Consider the following 17,939-nt stretch of genomic DNA (forward strand, 5'->3'; position numbering starts at 1 on the left):
ACTATATTTGGAAAGATGAGTCAAAAGAGACTTTGTTTGTCCCCTCCTGTCCAACGTAGAGTCTTTTATTCATTTCCCTTTCAGTACAATACTGTCACTGCGGTTGCACTGACCTGTAGTCGCTGACCTCTCTCAACTTCTTCAAAAACGGTCTATTCTCTGCAACATAAACACTGATGACACACAGTACCCTGACCTCTGTCCCTGCCAAACAAATACCTGCGCCTTCACTTTATTAATAAAGATTAAATAGCAGCGCCTTACCTTGATAAAAAAAGAACAGGACTTCTATTTATCAAGAATCTAAGAACAACTTGAAGGAATCGTAAAGCGTGAAAAAAGGACTTAAAATACCATGAATAAAATGAATGAATGAATGAATATATACTTTATTAATCCCCAAGGGGAAATTTTGTGTCGCGTAGCAGCCATTTACACAGAAAATAAGATAAGATATAAAACCAAGATGAAAGATATATGCAATAATAATACTAATAGAATAAAGATACAAATAATAATAACAATAAAATAGCTGGATGAAAGAAAGAATAACAGTATTAATGTCAAGTTCCTATGTATTCTCGGTCAACTCTTGGTCCAACTTGCAATGACCTGGTACATGATCCCAAAGGACGCACGGGACAACTCGGTTCAAACACAGCTCAATCTTTTATTGTTTTGTTTTTTTTCCAATTGTTGGCTGGATGATCCATCAAGGTTGAAAACCTTCAAACACAAAAAAGCAAAAAGTTATACAATCAGAATGTAAAATAAACTTTAAACAATGTTCGCCAACAAATTAATAAATAATAGCTACGGTACCAGTGGCTTCTTTGGCTGTACCATTAGTTGACTCCTTCCTTCCCTGTCTCAGCTGAAAATGTTTGCCCTGAGAGCTTCCCTTTGCAGGTGTTTTCAATTGGGCGATCAGCAGCCTGCAATGGCCTACTGGTGCGTTCTGGGACTTGCAGTCTTTTCTCTTTTTCCTTTTCTTCTGGCAAAGTAACATAATTTGACTAAATAATAATAATTAACTCAACAATTAATTTAGGAATTTAATTAAATTAACTTAAACAGTAGAAGTGCAAGAGTGCAAGTATGTATGTGCATATTAAGGTGTAAATAAATAGTATAGTTTTTCCTTTTTTACACTCTTTTACACTAAAATTGTGTTCTGACATTAATGATGGTGTGTTGTGGTTTTTCCTCAATATTTCTGGGGTGCAATCAAAACATTGCGTCTGCCAGACTGAACCACGCTTAATTTGATGCAATACAAACTAAACAAAATATAAAAAATGTGTTGCATCTATGATGTAATCACAACAACAAAAAATGACACACTTTATCATCTTAAACTTGAAATAAACTTCTTCTTTTTTTCACACACCACTTACACATCTTCACCTTTTATAAGTTGATGTGGAAACCTTGTCAGTAAACTTGACCTTATACATCCTGAAGAAAAAAATAATCCATCCATTTGGAGTCATGTTTCTGACCACAATTCATTACACGTTTGGTTCCAAATAGCACATTATGGAAGGTCCCTAAGTGCTCATCTTTCCCTTTATGCCACAAACATCAAAACAAAAACCCAAGAAAAAAAACAATAAAGAGGGGAGAAAAGTAGTCAAAAACTTGCATTGGTCTAAGATTCACTAAGCAGCCGTTTCACACTCTCACTAACAGATTCCGAGCATGCAACAGTAGAGACAGACAGATGGAGAGCGCGAGAGAAGGAAAAACACTTTCTGCAGGTCAAACAGTCTGCTGCACTGCTCTGGATTTTGTGTGTCCCTCTTCATGTGGGTTGATGTATAAATGGTGTGCTCTGCTTTGTATATTTTTCAGGTGGCTGTGACAGGGGCACCCCCGGGGCAGGACCCATGAGGAGTCATAGAAGATGCTCACAGCCTGGGCGCTTCTGCTCTTCTTAGCCATGTGGGTGAGAAGCACCTCTGCTGGCCCGCTCTCCTTCAGAATCGGTAAATTTGTATGACTAAATTGCAATATTGTACAGTCTGGTAGCAGTGGAAAAATTGTTGCAGACACACATTGACCAGAGAGAGAGAGAGAGAGAGAGAGAGAGAGAGAGAGAGAGAGAGAGAGAGAGAGAGAGAGAGAGAGAGAGAGAGAGAGAGAGAGAGAGAGAGAGAGAGAGAGAGAGAGAGAGAGAGAGAGAGAGAGAGAGAGAGAGAGATCCATATTAATTGATAAATCTGTGAATGAATTCAATTATCAAGTTTGTGTTTAAAGCAAATTCCTGTTCGAGTGTCAGCTTAAAGTGATAGAACAGTCTAACTTCACAGTCTCTAATGGGAAAAATTGGCTAAAGAAATTCAATCAAAAGTGTTGAGAAAAACCCATGTTTCCCCAGTCACATATGGCTGGAGGTATCAAGTGGCTACAGACTTTATGTGTGGATTTAACACAGTCCTAATTGGCTCTGAAATACACTTGTCCCAGCATAGACAAAAACAAATTTGGTCTATGGTGTATTGCAGAGAGAAATTAATTAAATATATGTGTAGAGTTTAATCATCTATGGCTATAAGACAATGTACTACATGCATCCATTGCACAGGTCTATTTGGAATATGTAACCATGGTTTTAGTCCTGACTTTTTAAATCCTAATCCGTATATGCTTTAACCCAGAGGTTAAAGATGCTCTATATACAGGCAGTTTTCCCCCTGTAGTGAATGTCAGGTGAAGCTGAGTAGACATTTCACTAACACATTACAGCATATATTGCGATGATTGAGCGTTGACACTGGACCACTTAAAATAGTACAACATATGATTAGTATAATTTCTGGCGAAGTCAACGGCATTGTGACGCCAGCAGTTTAACACAACAACACAAAGTCTAGCAGAAACCACTGTGATGTTCTACTTCTAGAAATTGTGGCAGATTGCTGGACCACGGTTGAAACTGACTAGACGTTGCAGCTGAGAAAGCATGGTTCAAAAGTCTCATAACCTGCCAGAGTCCATTGGTAACCAATAGGAGTTGTTCCTTCTGGTTATTATTCTCCTACAGTCAGCAGGTCGCTGAAACCCTGTCACTCTCTCCCCGTCCACCAAACGTTTGACTGACTCGCTCTTCATTTATTTATGTATAGACCTCTTGTTTTAGGTGTGTGTGTGTGTGTGTGTGTGTGTGTACACTGTGTACTGTGTATTGAAACAAATAGGTTGTCGAGGTAAAGATGGAGATTGAAAGTCAAATTGATTCTCCAGCTCCCAGACTGTTTCCATCGTGTTCTATGAGTGGCTTGTTTTATATTTATAGCACAGTTGTCAACTTTCAGGAACACGCAGCAGAGGAAGATTTGTTGTCAGGGGAAAATGGTGGAAGTTATGAACATAAAATCAATATACAAAGCCCCATGTGGATATTGTAAGGCTATTTAAACATAAAGTAAACTCAAATGATTGAAAACAAATAGTTGCCTTTGTGCAAGCTAGTCTCTTCTTGAGCCGGGAATTGAATCCAGGACATTATAAAACTGCAGTGCAGTGCACTCATTTCTTGAGGAATGTGTTTCAATAATGATGAAAACATTATTTAGTTTAACTCCGAGACTTTTCCAGCTTTACAGGCTCATAAATGCATAGTGGATCTTTAATGCAGCCTATTTCTGATCTTTCCCTTTGATCTTGACTTCTCCTGTTGTGTGAGAGCATCTATTTATCCCTCCAGTATTTGGAGCCTTGACAAAATGGCATGAGTTCAACTGTCAACTTTGAACAGTATCTTGTTCTGTCATTCCTTATTTTTGAGCAAGATATGTTTTGTGTCGCTCTCCTGTCTGCTCCGTGTTTCACAGCTCTGCGAGCACGAAGTATTGGTGGTGGTTTTCCATAATATGATGCCTCAAATCATCTCTGTATTTTGAAAACAACACAGGTTAAAAGTTTATTGTATCAACAAAACCAAGAACAAAGCATCACTTTTTTGTGAATATTGTTGGATAAATGACGAGCATCATGTCTCTGCATTCTCTGCCATCTACCTTCCACCTGAGTGTACAAAAGCATCTCCGCAGCGATGGAAGTTTTTGTTTATCTGAGTCATGTTGCTGGATAATTAAGCATCTGGCCTGTTGCTTTTCTTCTAATGTCATCTACTCACAGCAACAGTCTCTTTGCCAGAGTAATGACAGTATGTGTTTGTGTGAGCTCTGCCTATGTGTGTGCGTGTGTTTATGCACAAGGCAGTACAAGGCCTAGATATACACGAGCACAGACAGCCGCACACACATTTCAAGGCACACCAAGGCACGCAAACAACCACATTCCCCCAAACACCACAACAAACTCCATGCCATTTGTGCTCCGGGAGATGGTATTTAACGTGGCTCTCCCTCGAGTCCTGCCTGGCTGGCGTAATGTCACTGTCTGGCCTTCACTGAATGTATCGGGGCCAAAAACAACCTCCCGCCCCTGCCACATTCCCGCCAAGACCATTCAGCAGCCAGCAGCAAGTTCAGTGAGGAACTTATCTTTGTCTCTGTTGTGTTGTTGGCAAATCTCGGGATAAAATGTACTTTCATTTGCAAATCAGTTGGTATGTATGGCAGGTCTACATGCCCCCTGATCGACCTTCTGATTGTTAAGTTAGGTACAAATAAAATGTTACTTTCATTGCATTGTTCCTCTGCTGTGTTAACTTCTAGTGTTGTTGGAGTTATTGCAGAGTACTAATAGATTAATTGCAGCGGTATTGATCCAAGAGAGTTTAAATAATCACTAGGAATTACCACATAGACAAGTGAAGTTTTGACTAATCATGAATAGCATTTAATAGACTAGATCAAGGAGATAAACACATCACATATACTTGGGGAAATCAATAAAGAAAATTCCATTGAGAAGACCTCTTATTGATTCAGACATTTTGCTACTTGAGTAAATAATTAAGCAAGGGAAGATTTCGCATAATATTACATTGAAATCCTTGTTCAGTACCATTTGGTGCAGCTTTTTGTTGTGGGTGGTATTCCCCCGTTAGTAAAGTGAAAAGGCGCCTGCCGTCTACTTTCATCCAGCCGAATAAGCAACTGCTTATGCTAACATGGAGAAATCATCTTTTGACACACACACTCACACACATCAATGCTTCGAGCTGGTGTGTTTTACAGATGTTTAGGGAGTGAACATTTCGTAAAATAGTCAGGAGAACCACATGGTCCTTCATTACCACGACGTTCATCAACACTGTCTATTTTCTCTTACACTGCAGAGCCCTCACTCCATAAACAACTCATGCACACACACACACACACACACACACTGCCTCTGTCCATTTCAATATCAGAATATATAAGCCAATTATCTTCATTTCTTAAATCAAAGGCAGAAGGAGATGTCACCAGAGACTAATGTTTTTTTTTTCTTTTCTGCCTTTTAGCACCTAAATAAACAAAATACAAAAAGTAGAAGGAGCAAAGCAAAAATGATGTATAGTGATCATTACGGTTTTAAACCTTTTGCATGATCAACTCTTCAGAGATTCCAAATCAGAGTTTGAGTGACAGGTAGCGGACATGTCTGTTTATTAATAAGTCCAGACCGGCCATCACATCAGGTCCTCTCCTCTCTGAAGCCCTCAGACTGTTTCCTAGCATTGGACGTTGCCACAGGGAAGGCCTCCTCCTTTGAGACCAAGCTAAACGTAGCTGTTGGAACCCACTGGGTATCGGCTCAAACAAGTGCCATGAAACTTCCCAGGCAGATTTCCTTTCGCTCACCTTAAATGTGCTGTCTGCTGAGAAGAGGCTTTGGATGTATTTTTTAGAGCATGTGGAGTCTCTCTTTAACCACAGAGTATGGATTAATATATATTGTTATGGAAATATGTTGTAAGCAACACACAATATCTCCAACCTCTGCATTTTTTATTGTTCATAATTTATGGAACCAAAACCTTCTATGATATTGATTTGTATTGCATTACATGCACTGAAATAAACATATCAAATGTGCTTCAAATGTCATGCCACAATAAAGATAGATATTAATTAACCTTTAAAACATCTGAAGTTGTTAAATATTCATATATGGATCAATCTGTCAACCTGTTTTAATGATGCATGTTATTCCACTTTTACATCTATCAATATGTAGTTTGTTTCATTGATTAAAATGTAATGTATGCATTGTCAATATACAATCATTTACTTGGAATGAGTTATGCAAGGTGTTGGAGGGGAATCTAATAAAAAACAGATATTTAACTGTCACTGACATTTCATGAAAAATCACATTTCTTATTAGTGGGTACTTGGGGACACCTCGGAGGCTAGGCTGTCTATTTTTGTTGCTTTTCTTTGCAAATGTATTGGCAAAGGGGCATCCTTACAGATGCCTGAAAGTCATCAATTTCATTCATTTCATTCTGCGATCATCCCACATTGCATGCCACCTATAGGCAATTACATATTATGCAATTTTGGGACTTTTAGATCCATAATGGTTTTGTGTGAGACGTGCAAGTGAAAAACATGTCTGATACACTTGCAGTCTAGACAGGAAACGAGCCAATTGTGGGATGTATTTATGCAAACAAACATTAAAGCAAAGGTCGTTGCAGACAAACCTGGCGGAGTTCTGCACGTTTTTTGTTTTCAAATTTAAAATTAGCAGTATGGTAGCATTTCACTGTCACTGTTTTATTATGTACATTATTCATTGATAAAATAATTTCTGTAATACAAAAGGATAAAGTGCATTGATTTATTTCATACTATGCCACATTAGAAAACTTTCAACATTAGAATATACTGTTTTGTTCTTTTACCAAGAGTTATGGTTATAGTATACTGTTTTGAACTTACTTAGTTCAGTGAATTTTTTATTGTTTTATTCAGTGGATACATTTCACTTATGATTGTTTCTATAGTTGTTAAAAATGTATATAGAGTTGTATCTCAGCACTTGTGAAAATGGCAATTTTCTGACAGTCAACATTGTTTCAAATGTTGGAACATCTGACAAATAATCAAACAAATACAAATAATCCGCAATCTGACACCTAATTGACCCGTTACTAAATCCGGCCCCTTAAATGTAGACTGACCAATCATAGCCTAGGATCGGCCAGCTTTGACCACCCTAATGTTACAGAGTTTCTTCATTTTTGGGCTGGTTTTGTGAATTTTGAGTCATGGTTAAACGTTGTAGATATTGTTGAGATATACATTTACAAAATGCTACGTTTCTACCTAAAAACTTTTTAAGCTGACATTAGCTGAGAAGTTATATATATATATATATATATATATATATATATATATATATATATATATATGTATATATATATATATATATATATATATATATATACATATATATATATATATATATATATGAATGCTGCCTTGGCTTTTTAATGATTATAACATGCAGTGAATAAACCCCCCCCTCCAGGAACAGTGTTGTTCCCCAATTTCATTATCTTCTGTCTTGATCATTTTTAATTAGTGTTCTCACTACTGAATCAGTTTGACACCCTGGATCCATCCACAACTTAACGTCAAAACTTTAGAAATAAATAAATAATGCATGCATGCTCTGTGAAACCTGCTGCTGTACTCACAACTCACACACACTGCAAGAAATCCAGCATGAGGTTTGGTAAACACAAAGTTTTCTGAACACTCTTTTAAAAGAACACTTCCAGAGCACCCGTGAGTATTGAGGGAGCAGCAACCAGACTGACTCCATCGGAGAAAGTCAGACAAATCTCTTTGCTCACTTTTCCGCAGTAGGAGAAGACGTTGGACGATTCTTGGTGGGCCAGATTCAATTGACTTCACTTGCTCAGCAGCAGAGGATGGGTTTGCACCATCTTTACCCAGCCTCCCAAGACGGGCATCACTTGAATTGTTATTCAGGGTGGGATACAGTTTACCGTGAGATAGATGGAAAGAAGGCAAAGCGCATTGACTATTATGTCGTTAATCATTGAAAGAGATGCTTTTTTAAAAAATACATACAATATAATTGCATACACTAGCTCTCTGTCTTGAAGTTGTAGCCACAGGGGAAGTCCTCATAAAAAGGCAATTGTGTGTGCTACCTAGAAACTTAAACACCCCTAACTTAAATACCCGTAACATTACACACACAGAAATATCAAATAACACTGTTTGTGTTCTGTGATTGGTGATTTTGTGTTATTTCAGACTCTGCACTTAATTTAACACAATTATGGATAGCATTACATCAAATGTATTTTTCACATTGAATGCAGTTTTTCAAAATGATTTATTCCAACTTTAACAAACACCAGTGATGGTAGTGGCTGTAGGCTTAAAAAGTACTGATTGACTGTACTGTATTGTTTCAAACTTGCACTTTAGCATGAAAGTCCGACATGCTCATCAACTACAGTCCACTTCTTTCTTTCTTTTTATTTCACAAAGGGCACGCTGCTCCCTGCACTGATGTAGGCGTTGGGCGTACAACATGTACTGTAAAATCATCCAGTATGAACACAATGTCTCGGGATACTGGGCTGGTGTGTGTGCACACATGTACTGTTCTTTTGTGTGTCCGGTGACTTGGGCCTTGTTGGGTGGGTCTGTGACATTTAAGGCCACAGGTAGACTATAATAGTGTAATTAGCCCTGCTGAGCTAAAAACTGACAAGTCAGCAGTAGCACACTGTCAATTCCCTCAGTTCAACCCTATGCCCACTCACAGTGACTTATTAAGACTGGCTGCTGGAACCACCAAAGCTTAGTCATTGTGCCCTTGCCTCCAGTCAGCTTTGTTTTGCCCTTAAATACTCTTGACTCCAGTTGACATCTATGAACTCATTTAACTCACTGTCACTTGAAGAACAGGGAAGATGACGTGTTGGAAAGGAAGAAGAGTAAAGTACTGTGAGGGAATGTGTTGTTTTGAATTGTAGCCTTTGTTCCTCTGAAGTTACATTTGCACAAGTCTCTTATGAACGGGGGCTAGAGTAGAGGCTGATATCCACCTAGGAGCCATGTGAGTAGACTTCATGATTAATCTCCCTGCTTGTAGTTGTGTTGTGCAAATCACTAGGTTAATGGCACTCAGACGTCTGTACGCACAAGCTACAGGGCACATCTGAGCTGAAGCCCTTTTTAGGTGACCCATGTTACATGAGCCAACTGCCCAGTTCTCTCTGTTACACTAAGATGCCAGCAAATGTAATTAGGAAATATCAGAAAGAAAACAGAGCTTAATTAAATAACAGTGTGTGTGCCTGGAGGCAACAATGTCCTTTGTTACAGGATATGTTTCCTCAGAAGTCAGTCAACCAATTTGAATGGTTGCTCAGGACTGTATGGGAGGAAATATGGTTTGAGTCAAATGGAGCCCAAGTACATGCGGAGACAAACTCAACCTCAGCATCATCTGAAAGAGGGGGAGTTTATGATTAATCTCTAAGGTTTTAATTACCGGGGTAGGTGCTGGGACCAATCGTTTAGTTAATGGCAGGAATGGCAGATAGGAGTGATGTTGTGCAATTATGCACACTACTTTGCTCCTGTGCTTACCACATACATTATTCAGTCAATCTGATAAAGTCACTGTGCACGGGGGTGTGTGTGTGTGTGTGTGTTAGGGTGTGTGATTGAAACTAAGTAAACACACACACTAACACACACACTCCTCTGAATTAATGTATTCTCGCTGGGATTGATAAAGTCAAATTCAAAGGATTCTTTGCTCATTTGCACGCATGTGTACACACTATGTGCTCATAAAAAAGTGCTTCTCTATATTCAGCTACACATACACAAACATGAAAACACTGGTGCTTAAATTATTAACAAACTAATTACAAGCTGTGGGGTGATGTTTGTGGATGTGTTATGGAGCTTGCCACACGCTGAGATGGAAGGCTTGAGCTTAGTTTAAAAATGAGCCCACGAACAGTATAACTGTGCTTTATAGTCTTAGTGTAGAATAAAGGACATGACCAGGGCGTTGTACAGCAGAATCATGGAATGAGGTGAATGCTAATATGGAGATGCCACATTATTTATATTGGTCTATATAGCCTTTATACATTAAATATTATGTTTGGCTGTCGATCAATTCTATACACTGAATGGCTGGAGTAATGTAATTACTTAATGTAAATAGTATTTATGTCAATGCTAGTTATTCAACATTTCTTCCTAATGCACTTCCATTAAAAGAGGTTTGGGACAAAATTTGCAGTCCTCATTCCCCACAAAAAAAGTTGATCTACGTTTAATATGAGGCTTCAGCATCAGATCAACAAAAGTATCTTTTAAAGTCAAATTTCGTATAAAACAGAATTTCCCAAACAATAATTTCCGTTGAATTTAGTACTGAAAAGTGTAACATTGGAAAATACTCACTTTATTTGTCTAACTCACTGCTGAGGCCTCACATTAAAAAGGTTAGATCCAATTTAGAATGTATTTTGGCTCAGGATACAGACTTTTGTGGATTATCCCCATCACATTACCAAGGAATAAATACAGTAGTTTTAACGTGTTTTGATGGTCAGCTGGCACCTGAATATTGTGGTAGAACTGTTTCTCTTTCATCATCTCACATCATCACATTTTGCCTCAGAAACTCAGGCGTTACATTTGACCAGCAGTCTCTCCAGATAGAGAACTCAGATGTGACATTTCATGTCAACCTAAGAGAAACATTGTGACTCGTGCATTCATTCCGTTATCCCTTAGAAGTCCCTGTTAACTTGCCGAGGCAACACATTAATACTTTGCCCTGCATAGAAGAAGCAGGAGGCTTTTCCCTTTGTTTATTATTATCTGTTCTACATTTGCATCTTACAACACTGCATCACCCTGACAATGACATCAATTTCCTCTTAGCAGTGGCTGTTTTTGTACAGCGGATCTTGGCTCTCCTCGTCCATTACAGTCAGTGCATTGTGGAGAGAGCAATGCTCTTAAAAGAAATTAAAGGAGATGATTTGATTAGTCATGATTGATGCCAAACAAACACTGTAATTTATTCCCCCTGTCGAACCATTTTACCTGCAGCATGTGTGCACCGCTGCTGTTATAACATCTTTCGTCTCCAAATAACTAAATACGTTTTGCCATGGCCAACCATGCAAGCTCCATGAACTTGTGCCAGTGCTTGCGCTTATGCCTTGATTCATGAAAATATAGCTATTAATGCTGGAAATGTTCTGTTTTTTCTCCTGTGGAGAGCTATTATCTACTGGCAGGTAGCAGGGGAAAACAGCTTTTGTTGACTGGGTTTTGATTAGAGCAGAACAACACAACATCAATGCCAACGACATACAGATGAATGTACTAGCTCATGCATATACAGTACTTAGGCATCAACAAGGCAGGCATGTTCTGTCTCTATCTGTATATTTTTAACTGTGCTGCCAGTAAACTTAAACTTTTCTGATGTCTGCTCATTTAGCTGCTTGTTACAGTGGTACAATCCTGTTACATTGTGTTCTGCATCGCTTGAACACAACATTACTTATTAAAAAGCAGAACCTAGGCATTATTATGTATAGCATGGGTTTGAAGAAAGCTACAATGGAACAAATACATTTTCACATAATGTCACTAACATAAAAAAATATATATTTATTTCCTATTTAGAAACAAACAAAATAAATGAGTCCTGCCAGGGACAACTAGAAAGTATCTTACTATGATTTAATGTTTTTTAATGGAGAAAATAGCAATGCACCATTTTTAAATGTTTTCATCAAATTAAATTTACCTTGAAATGTCAAAGTTTTGTCCTGGTCACCTAACAAAGCAAACTTCCTTTTTTATACTTTTTCATCTCTGTAACGGCATCTGTAGCATTGTAAGTAATGATAATATTGCAGGTGTTTATGTTCAGGATGGTAGGTTGGTTACATGCCTATTTTTAGCTAAACTAATCAATAGCCCTCTAGCATGTTTGTGGAGAGAATCCCTTCCTGATTTAACGCAAGGTGTTAAGATCAGTGGTTTTCAGGACTCATTAAATTAGTGGAGTATACGGTAGTTCGAAACCCCATGTGGGCTATAATGAAATCCTGTTATTGAGTTAACTGTGATGGTTGACATTACTAGGAACTATATCTGTCCAATTCATTCTAGAGAGCAATCTTCACTGTCTTTCACACACACACAAACACACGTGTAGCACATGTACACATTGTCCTTAGTACGGACGAGAAGCATGTACGGCTTTATAGCTCAATTTGATGGCAACATGCTGTAGCTAATGGCCGTAGGCTTGGAACATCACTGACAGTATTTATGGGATTTGCTCCATTAGTGCAGAAAAACACCAGTAATAGTTGAGATTCGAGCACTGGGGAGATGCAGCCTGGTGCTATGGCCAAGCAGTTTCATTGACCTATCAGATGTTGTTTTTTCTCTCCTGTTTCATCTGCCTTCCGTCGCTAGGGGCTGTGAGATGGTGCAGCAAGGGATTTTTATTATTTCTCTCTGAAGTGTAATTTGTTTTTTTATACAGTATGGTTTCAAATTTTTTCCTTCTTTCTCCCAATTCATATTTGCAATTTCTCTTGTGCTGCTTGTCACTGTTGACCTGCAGAGGGTAAAGATGGCCACGTGTCTACTCCAGTTTGTGTGGAGTCAACAGCTGAAACCCTTCATCTGACGTAGAGCTTCACAGAGGCTCGCTCTATCCCCCCGGGTCCCAGCCCACTCTATACAGGCACCTTGACCAAACGCTAACAATTGAGAGTGCAACAACAGGGACATAGTCTGTCTGCAGGCCTTGTGCAGGTGGGCGAGTGCTTAAATCTGTGGGCAAGATGGGTGTCTTAGGTAGTGTCAAACATTGTAGGCCATGTTCAATATCAGCTGGCTGTGGTTTTACAACCTTCAATAACAAACCTTGAAAAGTATTAATCCTTGAGTTGTCATCATTTTCACTTTCACATCAGATGGTGAGACAAGACGACAGACATAATGAAGGCAAAATGGAAAAATAAAATGTATGTTGTAAAAGGATAAACATACCAATATGAATATGACTTATTTAGGTTGAGTTTAAAACCTTAGTTACAACTATTTTCAGAACAGCTTTCTGAGTCAACATCCATAATAAGCAAAGGCTTCATATTTAAGAAATGCAGGGTGCATTCAATTATTGAAATGCCAAGGCCATTTTTAAAATGTATTACAGTAGCCTCAGGCTAGCTCAGGGTTTCAGAAATGGGTGTTGGCTCAACAACATGACACAAAAAAGCAAAACAGTCTACTGGGGCATCATGTTTAATGTATTGGTGATGTTGAAAAGGAAGCATAACCCTGCTACTCTGGTGGTTTACTAAATTTGATTAAATGTGCTGTCTTAGCACCTTTAGTTGGGAACTTGCACTGATATGCATACAATCAACAGCACATAAGTGGAGTTGGGACAATTTATAATTTACATTTATAATCAACATTCAAGCATTACTGCTGGATTTAACATTTACAAAAACATCTTTCAGAAAGGATATTCTTGCAGTGTATCAGTCCTAGTAGTCTGTTAATACCGACCTCCTAATAACCAGTTGGTGTTTTTGCACACTGATTTGATTGCTGTGCTCTGCTGTCAAATGGCTTTTCTTATCTCATCCATCCATTTTGTACCTGCATGAGCAAATTATCCACACACACAGACACACACACATGGAGACCCCTCTCCCATGGCAGATATACACACTCCTCCCTTGACACCCCTTTCTGCCATTCCCACTCCATTATGCCACATCTTTGATCATGGCTCGCAGTGAAGAGTTTGGCGAGCCCTCAGAGCGTCCCTCACCAGCTGCTGCCAGGCCCTCTGCCATTGCAATCGTCTGGCACCGCCATGGGCAGATGCCACCCTTGCCTCGAGCACCACCTCTGTTGACACAGATGCCTTCTATGTGTAAGTGTGTGCACCTACCTGTGTGCTAACACGGATGTGTGCATTCACTAGCCTTCATCCATCTTTGTATCTGGGTGTGTATCTCCGGTATTGCCTGCTGTTGTATTTTAAATAAATTGCCATGTGCTAATGGTTAATTTAGCAGATTCTTCACCAGGAGGCAAGGGATGGCAGCTTGCTTAATGGTTTACTAACCTTGGGAGGGACTTTTAGTTGGCTTGGTGGCAGTTCGAAGGAAAGTTTTTCACCAGTTATGTTTCTGTTTGTGAGGAAACAAGCAACAGCAGTGCACAACAGATTTAGTCAAATAAAATGTGGTTTCTTTCTGTGATTCCACTCAAGCAAGGGAGACTGATCAATAAGACCTCCGTCATGAGGGATGATGGTAGTTCAATCAGGAGAGACTTATTCCGAATTCAACAATACATTTATTACGTGGTATAACAATGAATCCTGAACCAGGACAAACAAGGGGCAGTGACTCCGAGTTCTGATCCAGCAGAATCCCCCCCTGGAGTCCGGACATTGGTGGTGGTGGTGAAGGGAGTTGCTGTCATCCAGCAAAGAATGAGGAGCATGACTGCCTACTGCCTGGAGTTGACTGTGGTGGAGAAGGGTCGCCTTCATTTTCAAGCTTTGAAAACAACGACATGATTGGCTTAGAGACACAATGCCGCATTCGGTTGGTTGCTTACAAGTGAACGCCCCCCCAGTTCAGCTGCTACCATAATTAATCACTGGGAGAAATAGACTGAGATATATGAATGTCCCGTAGTGTAGGGTCTTCCTTCCTGAACTGCCGCTTAAGCTCCATTGAGTTGTCAGAAACAAACTGGTTGCTGAAAAGCAACACAATCCCTGTTGTGGTATGGTGCGCAGTTAATTATGCTTTTATGGCCGTTGCCTAGTGACTGCATTTCAGTATGTTTAGTATTTATATTGTACATTAATATAACAATGTCAAACTTACAATATAAATGACTGAATGATAGATCTAATGTAAAATGCAATATATATTTTTATAAGAGTTGAAGGTTAGACAAAAGGAAAGATGCATAAAACAGCCTCAACATTAGAATATAGCAAGAATAAGGAAAACATGAATAAGGACACAGTGGATTAAAAATCAAATGAAAGAAAAAATAGCTGGACTAAAAAAATAAATAGATTGCAATGAAATCGGTGTGATGTAGACCAGAGTGCAGTACTCAAGTTGTGTGATTGTGCTTCAGTTTAATTCTGGATATTTTCAGCTGACACACAGAAGTGCTTTCATGGGTTTACTCTTTTCTTCGTAAAAACTGTTTACTGAGTAAAATTTACAATATTGTTTTCACATCTGATTATTTGGACTCAAAGGAAGAACATTGAGTTAACGTGTGATGTGACTTAAAGGAAGAGGACTATTTTGATGTTTAACGTGAATTAAAATATTGTGTCTCTCCTCATTTTATTTTCCATTCTTTTTGCCCATACATTTTACAGTAAAACAATATGAATATTGAAAATGGCATTAAGCATTCCATTTAGTTTTTGCTAAATATGCTGATTTTAAATGGGCCACTGCATAGTACTTTAAGTCATAACATTTCTGTCGTCATACATCCAATGAGTCAAAAAGTAGGGAGTTCGGACCAGTAAACAGCAAAGATTCAGATGGATTAAGGTGCAGGAGGTAGAGAAATGACTAATGGCATGGCAGGACATCACGGACATTGTTGATAAGATAAGCACAGGCACAATTAAACAAACACACACACATACTACTGGGACTCTAGGGCGGTGTCGCAGTCTATTAACTGTGTACAGACAGGTAGGCTATTTTCACCGTGCAGCCAACTGTGTTATTAACTGGCTCTGCACTGAATCAATTGACAGGTCTCCAGGTGTCACTGTGTGTTAGCATGCGTGTTTGCGTAGCTCTTCTCCTTTCCTCTTTTGCTTCTCCGGTCTCCATCACCAACTCTCTGACTGCTCAGGGTCAGTGGATGATTTTCCCTCTTGTATTTCTGCTATCTCCTTACCTAAGATTACACAGAGTGCTGTCCTGTAGGGAAGCACCATGGATTACCGTCCACTCCCACTCACCCGTGTCCTCTCCTCTCCCTGGGTTCCTCACCTTATCAGCTGCATATACACTGGTCCACTGGTCCTATTGCAACGCCCGACAACAAAAGCATATTGCCCTTTTTGTTTCTTACTCACAGACACTGAAGCAAAGCTACACGTAGATGCACACAGCATTAGAACAGCTCACAGTGTTTACCCTTACAGATTTTTCAACACTCCTGTTCTCTTCACGAGGGAAACCTCTATAGTCTGTACCTGCATGATAGCATCCGACACCTTCTCAACTTTCAGGGATCATTTATGGAGCTGCGTGTATGTATTCATGTGTGAGTGATCGAAAAGTGCCATGGTGGCGTTAGGCCCCACTATAGCAATCTGAGTCCCATGCTCTGTTTAGGTACAGGTATAGTGAGGCACAAGTAGCCCTCAGTTGAAGCACCAGATAGTAGAAACAGCAAGAGAGAAGGAGAAACAGGGGTACTGTTTCTGTAGAAGCAGAGGGCCTGAGATCCCGGGAGGTACAGCAGTGGCTGTGGGACACACAGAGCCCAGGGTTGTTCTCCCTGGAGCTTTATTAAGATAGGTTATCGGGACTTTGGATGCCCTCAGATACATCCTGCTCACGCTGTGCACCGCAACTCTCACAAATTACTTTTATTGCTCTTCTACCCTGTCGACATCTCTCCGTGCCTTTTCTCTGTACATCTCTGTGTTCTCTTGCTGCTTCTTATCTTTTTAGTCACGTGCTTTATGTCTGTTGAGGATGGCCCATTGTCCCCTGAAGCCCATGAATCTCTCACACCATCAACGTAGAGATAAACTTAGACTCACCAGTATCTGTCTTTCAGACCATGCTTAATCCAATCCTACTGCTATCTTAAATTGCCAGTGAATTCCCATTACTTTCTCATGTGATTCTTGTTTTCCTTTGGATATAATTTCAGTTGATTTAATCACTGCATAATGATCTCTGGTAATGTATCTTATTTCATTCAAGCTATCCAAAATCCTAATATGAATGTCATTAGATTGTTTTAACGTGTGAAAAATATCTGTTTTGTTTTCAGCTAATGACTTCCCCTTAATCACTTAATGTGTATTGGTTGGGTCAGATGGTAATGGAAATGGCGGAAAAAAGTATACTATCTTTTCTCTCCTTGAAAGTGCAAAAGGAAAAGGAAAGCAATAGTGAGGGAGAGGGGAAAGATATATGACTGAGCTGGTATCGGGGCATATCCAGAGTGCTGATACTGTTGAAGGTCCAAAAGAGCTTTGGTTTTGTCTCTGCAGGTGATGGATACTCATGAGTCCATGACTTTAGCAGTATCACTGCTTGTCCTATTGCAATGGTGATACAAAATCTATACTTCATGTGCAGTGGACATCACTCAGAGTGTGAGTATACTTCTCGCCAGTGAAAGAGAGGGCGAGAGAAATAAATAAAGATAAACAGAATGAGGCAGACTAAGAGGAGGAGAGATGAGTGACTGAGAGCGAGGTTGCTAAAGTCTTTTTCACAGTGGCGGGCCGTGCAATATCGTATACATAAATACGCGCATGACGGGATGCTGCATCATTAACGGACAATGCATGTAGTCCACATCAACAAGAACAAATTAACTAGAACCAGTCACATTTACTTATAACAAAACATGACAAAACAATCCAACAAAACTGCGGTACTAAAACACCGCACACTCAAGAGCACAAGCCACGATCAGAAGGAACGATATTAACTACCGTAAAATTTGGGTTATAAGCAGCTACTTTTTTTTTTTCTCAACTTTAACCCGTGCAGCTGATTTGTAGATCTTTCCGATTCTAAATTTAGCAGCAGGTGCAGAGACATACGGTACAAAATTCAAGTGTGAATTTACGAGTGATCTCACTGTAAAACAGGGTCGTCTCAGCAACTCCCTGCTGTCCTCACCCAGCTTGGCTCTCCGCCGGCACCCACTGACGAT

General features: G+C 39.4%; 1 protein-coding gene across 2 annotated transcripts in view; it reads left to right on the forward strand.

Annotated features, from left to right (window-relative positions):
* Positions 1-1,906: 1,906 nt before the first annotated feature.
* Positions 1,907-17,939, forward strand: part of grik4 (glutamate receptor, ionotropic, kainate 4) — a gene marked incomplete at both ends in the record, with an annotated part of 146,028 nt that continues 129,995 nt past the window's right edge. For both annotated transcript variants that reach the window (XM_079225464.1, XM_079225465.1), the window contains one exon: positions 1,907-1,988. In XM_079225464.1, the coding sequence (XP_079081590.1) occupies positions 1,907-1,988 (82 nt within the window). The remainder of the gene's footprint in view (positions 1,989-17,939) is intronic.

Source organism: Taurulus bubalis (assembly GCF_910589615.1).
Source record: "Taurulus bubalis genome assembly, chromosome: 10".
NCBI classification, from domain to species: domain Eukaryota; kingdom Metazoa; phylum Chordata; class Actinopteri; order Perciformes; family Cottidae; genus Taurulus; species Taurulus bubalis.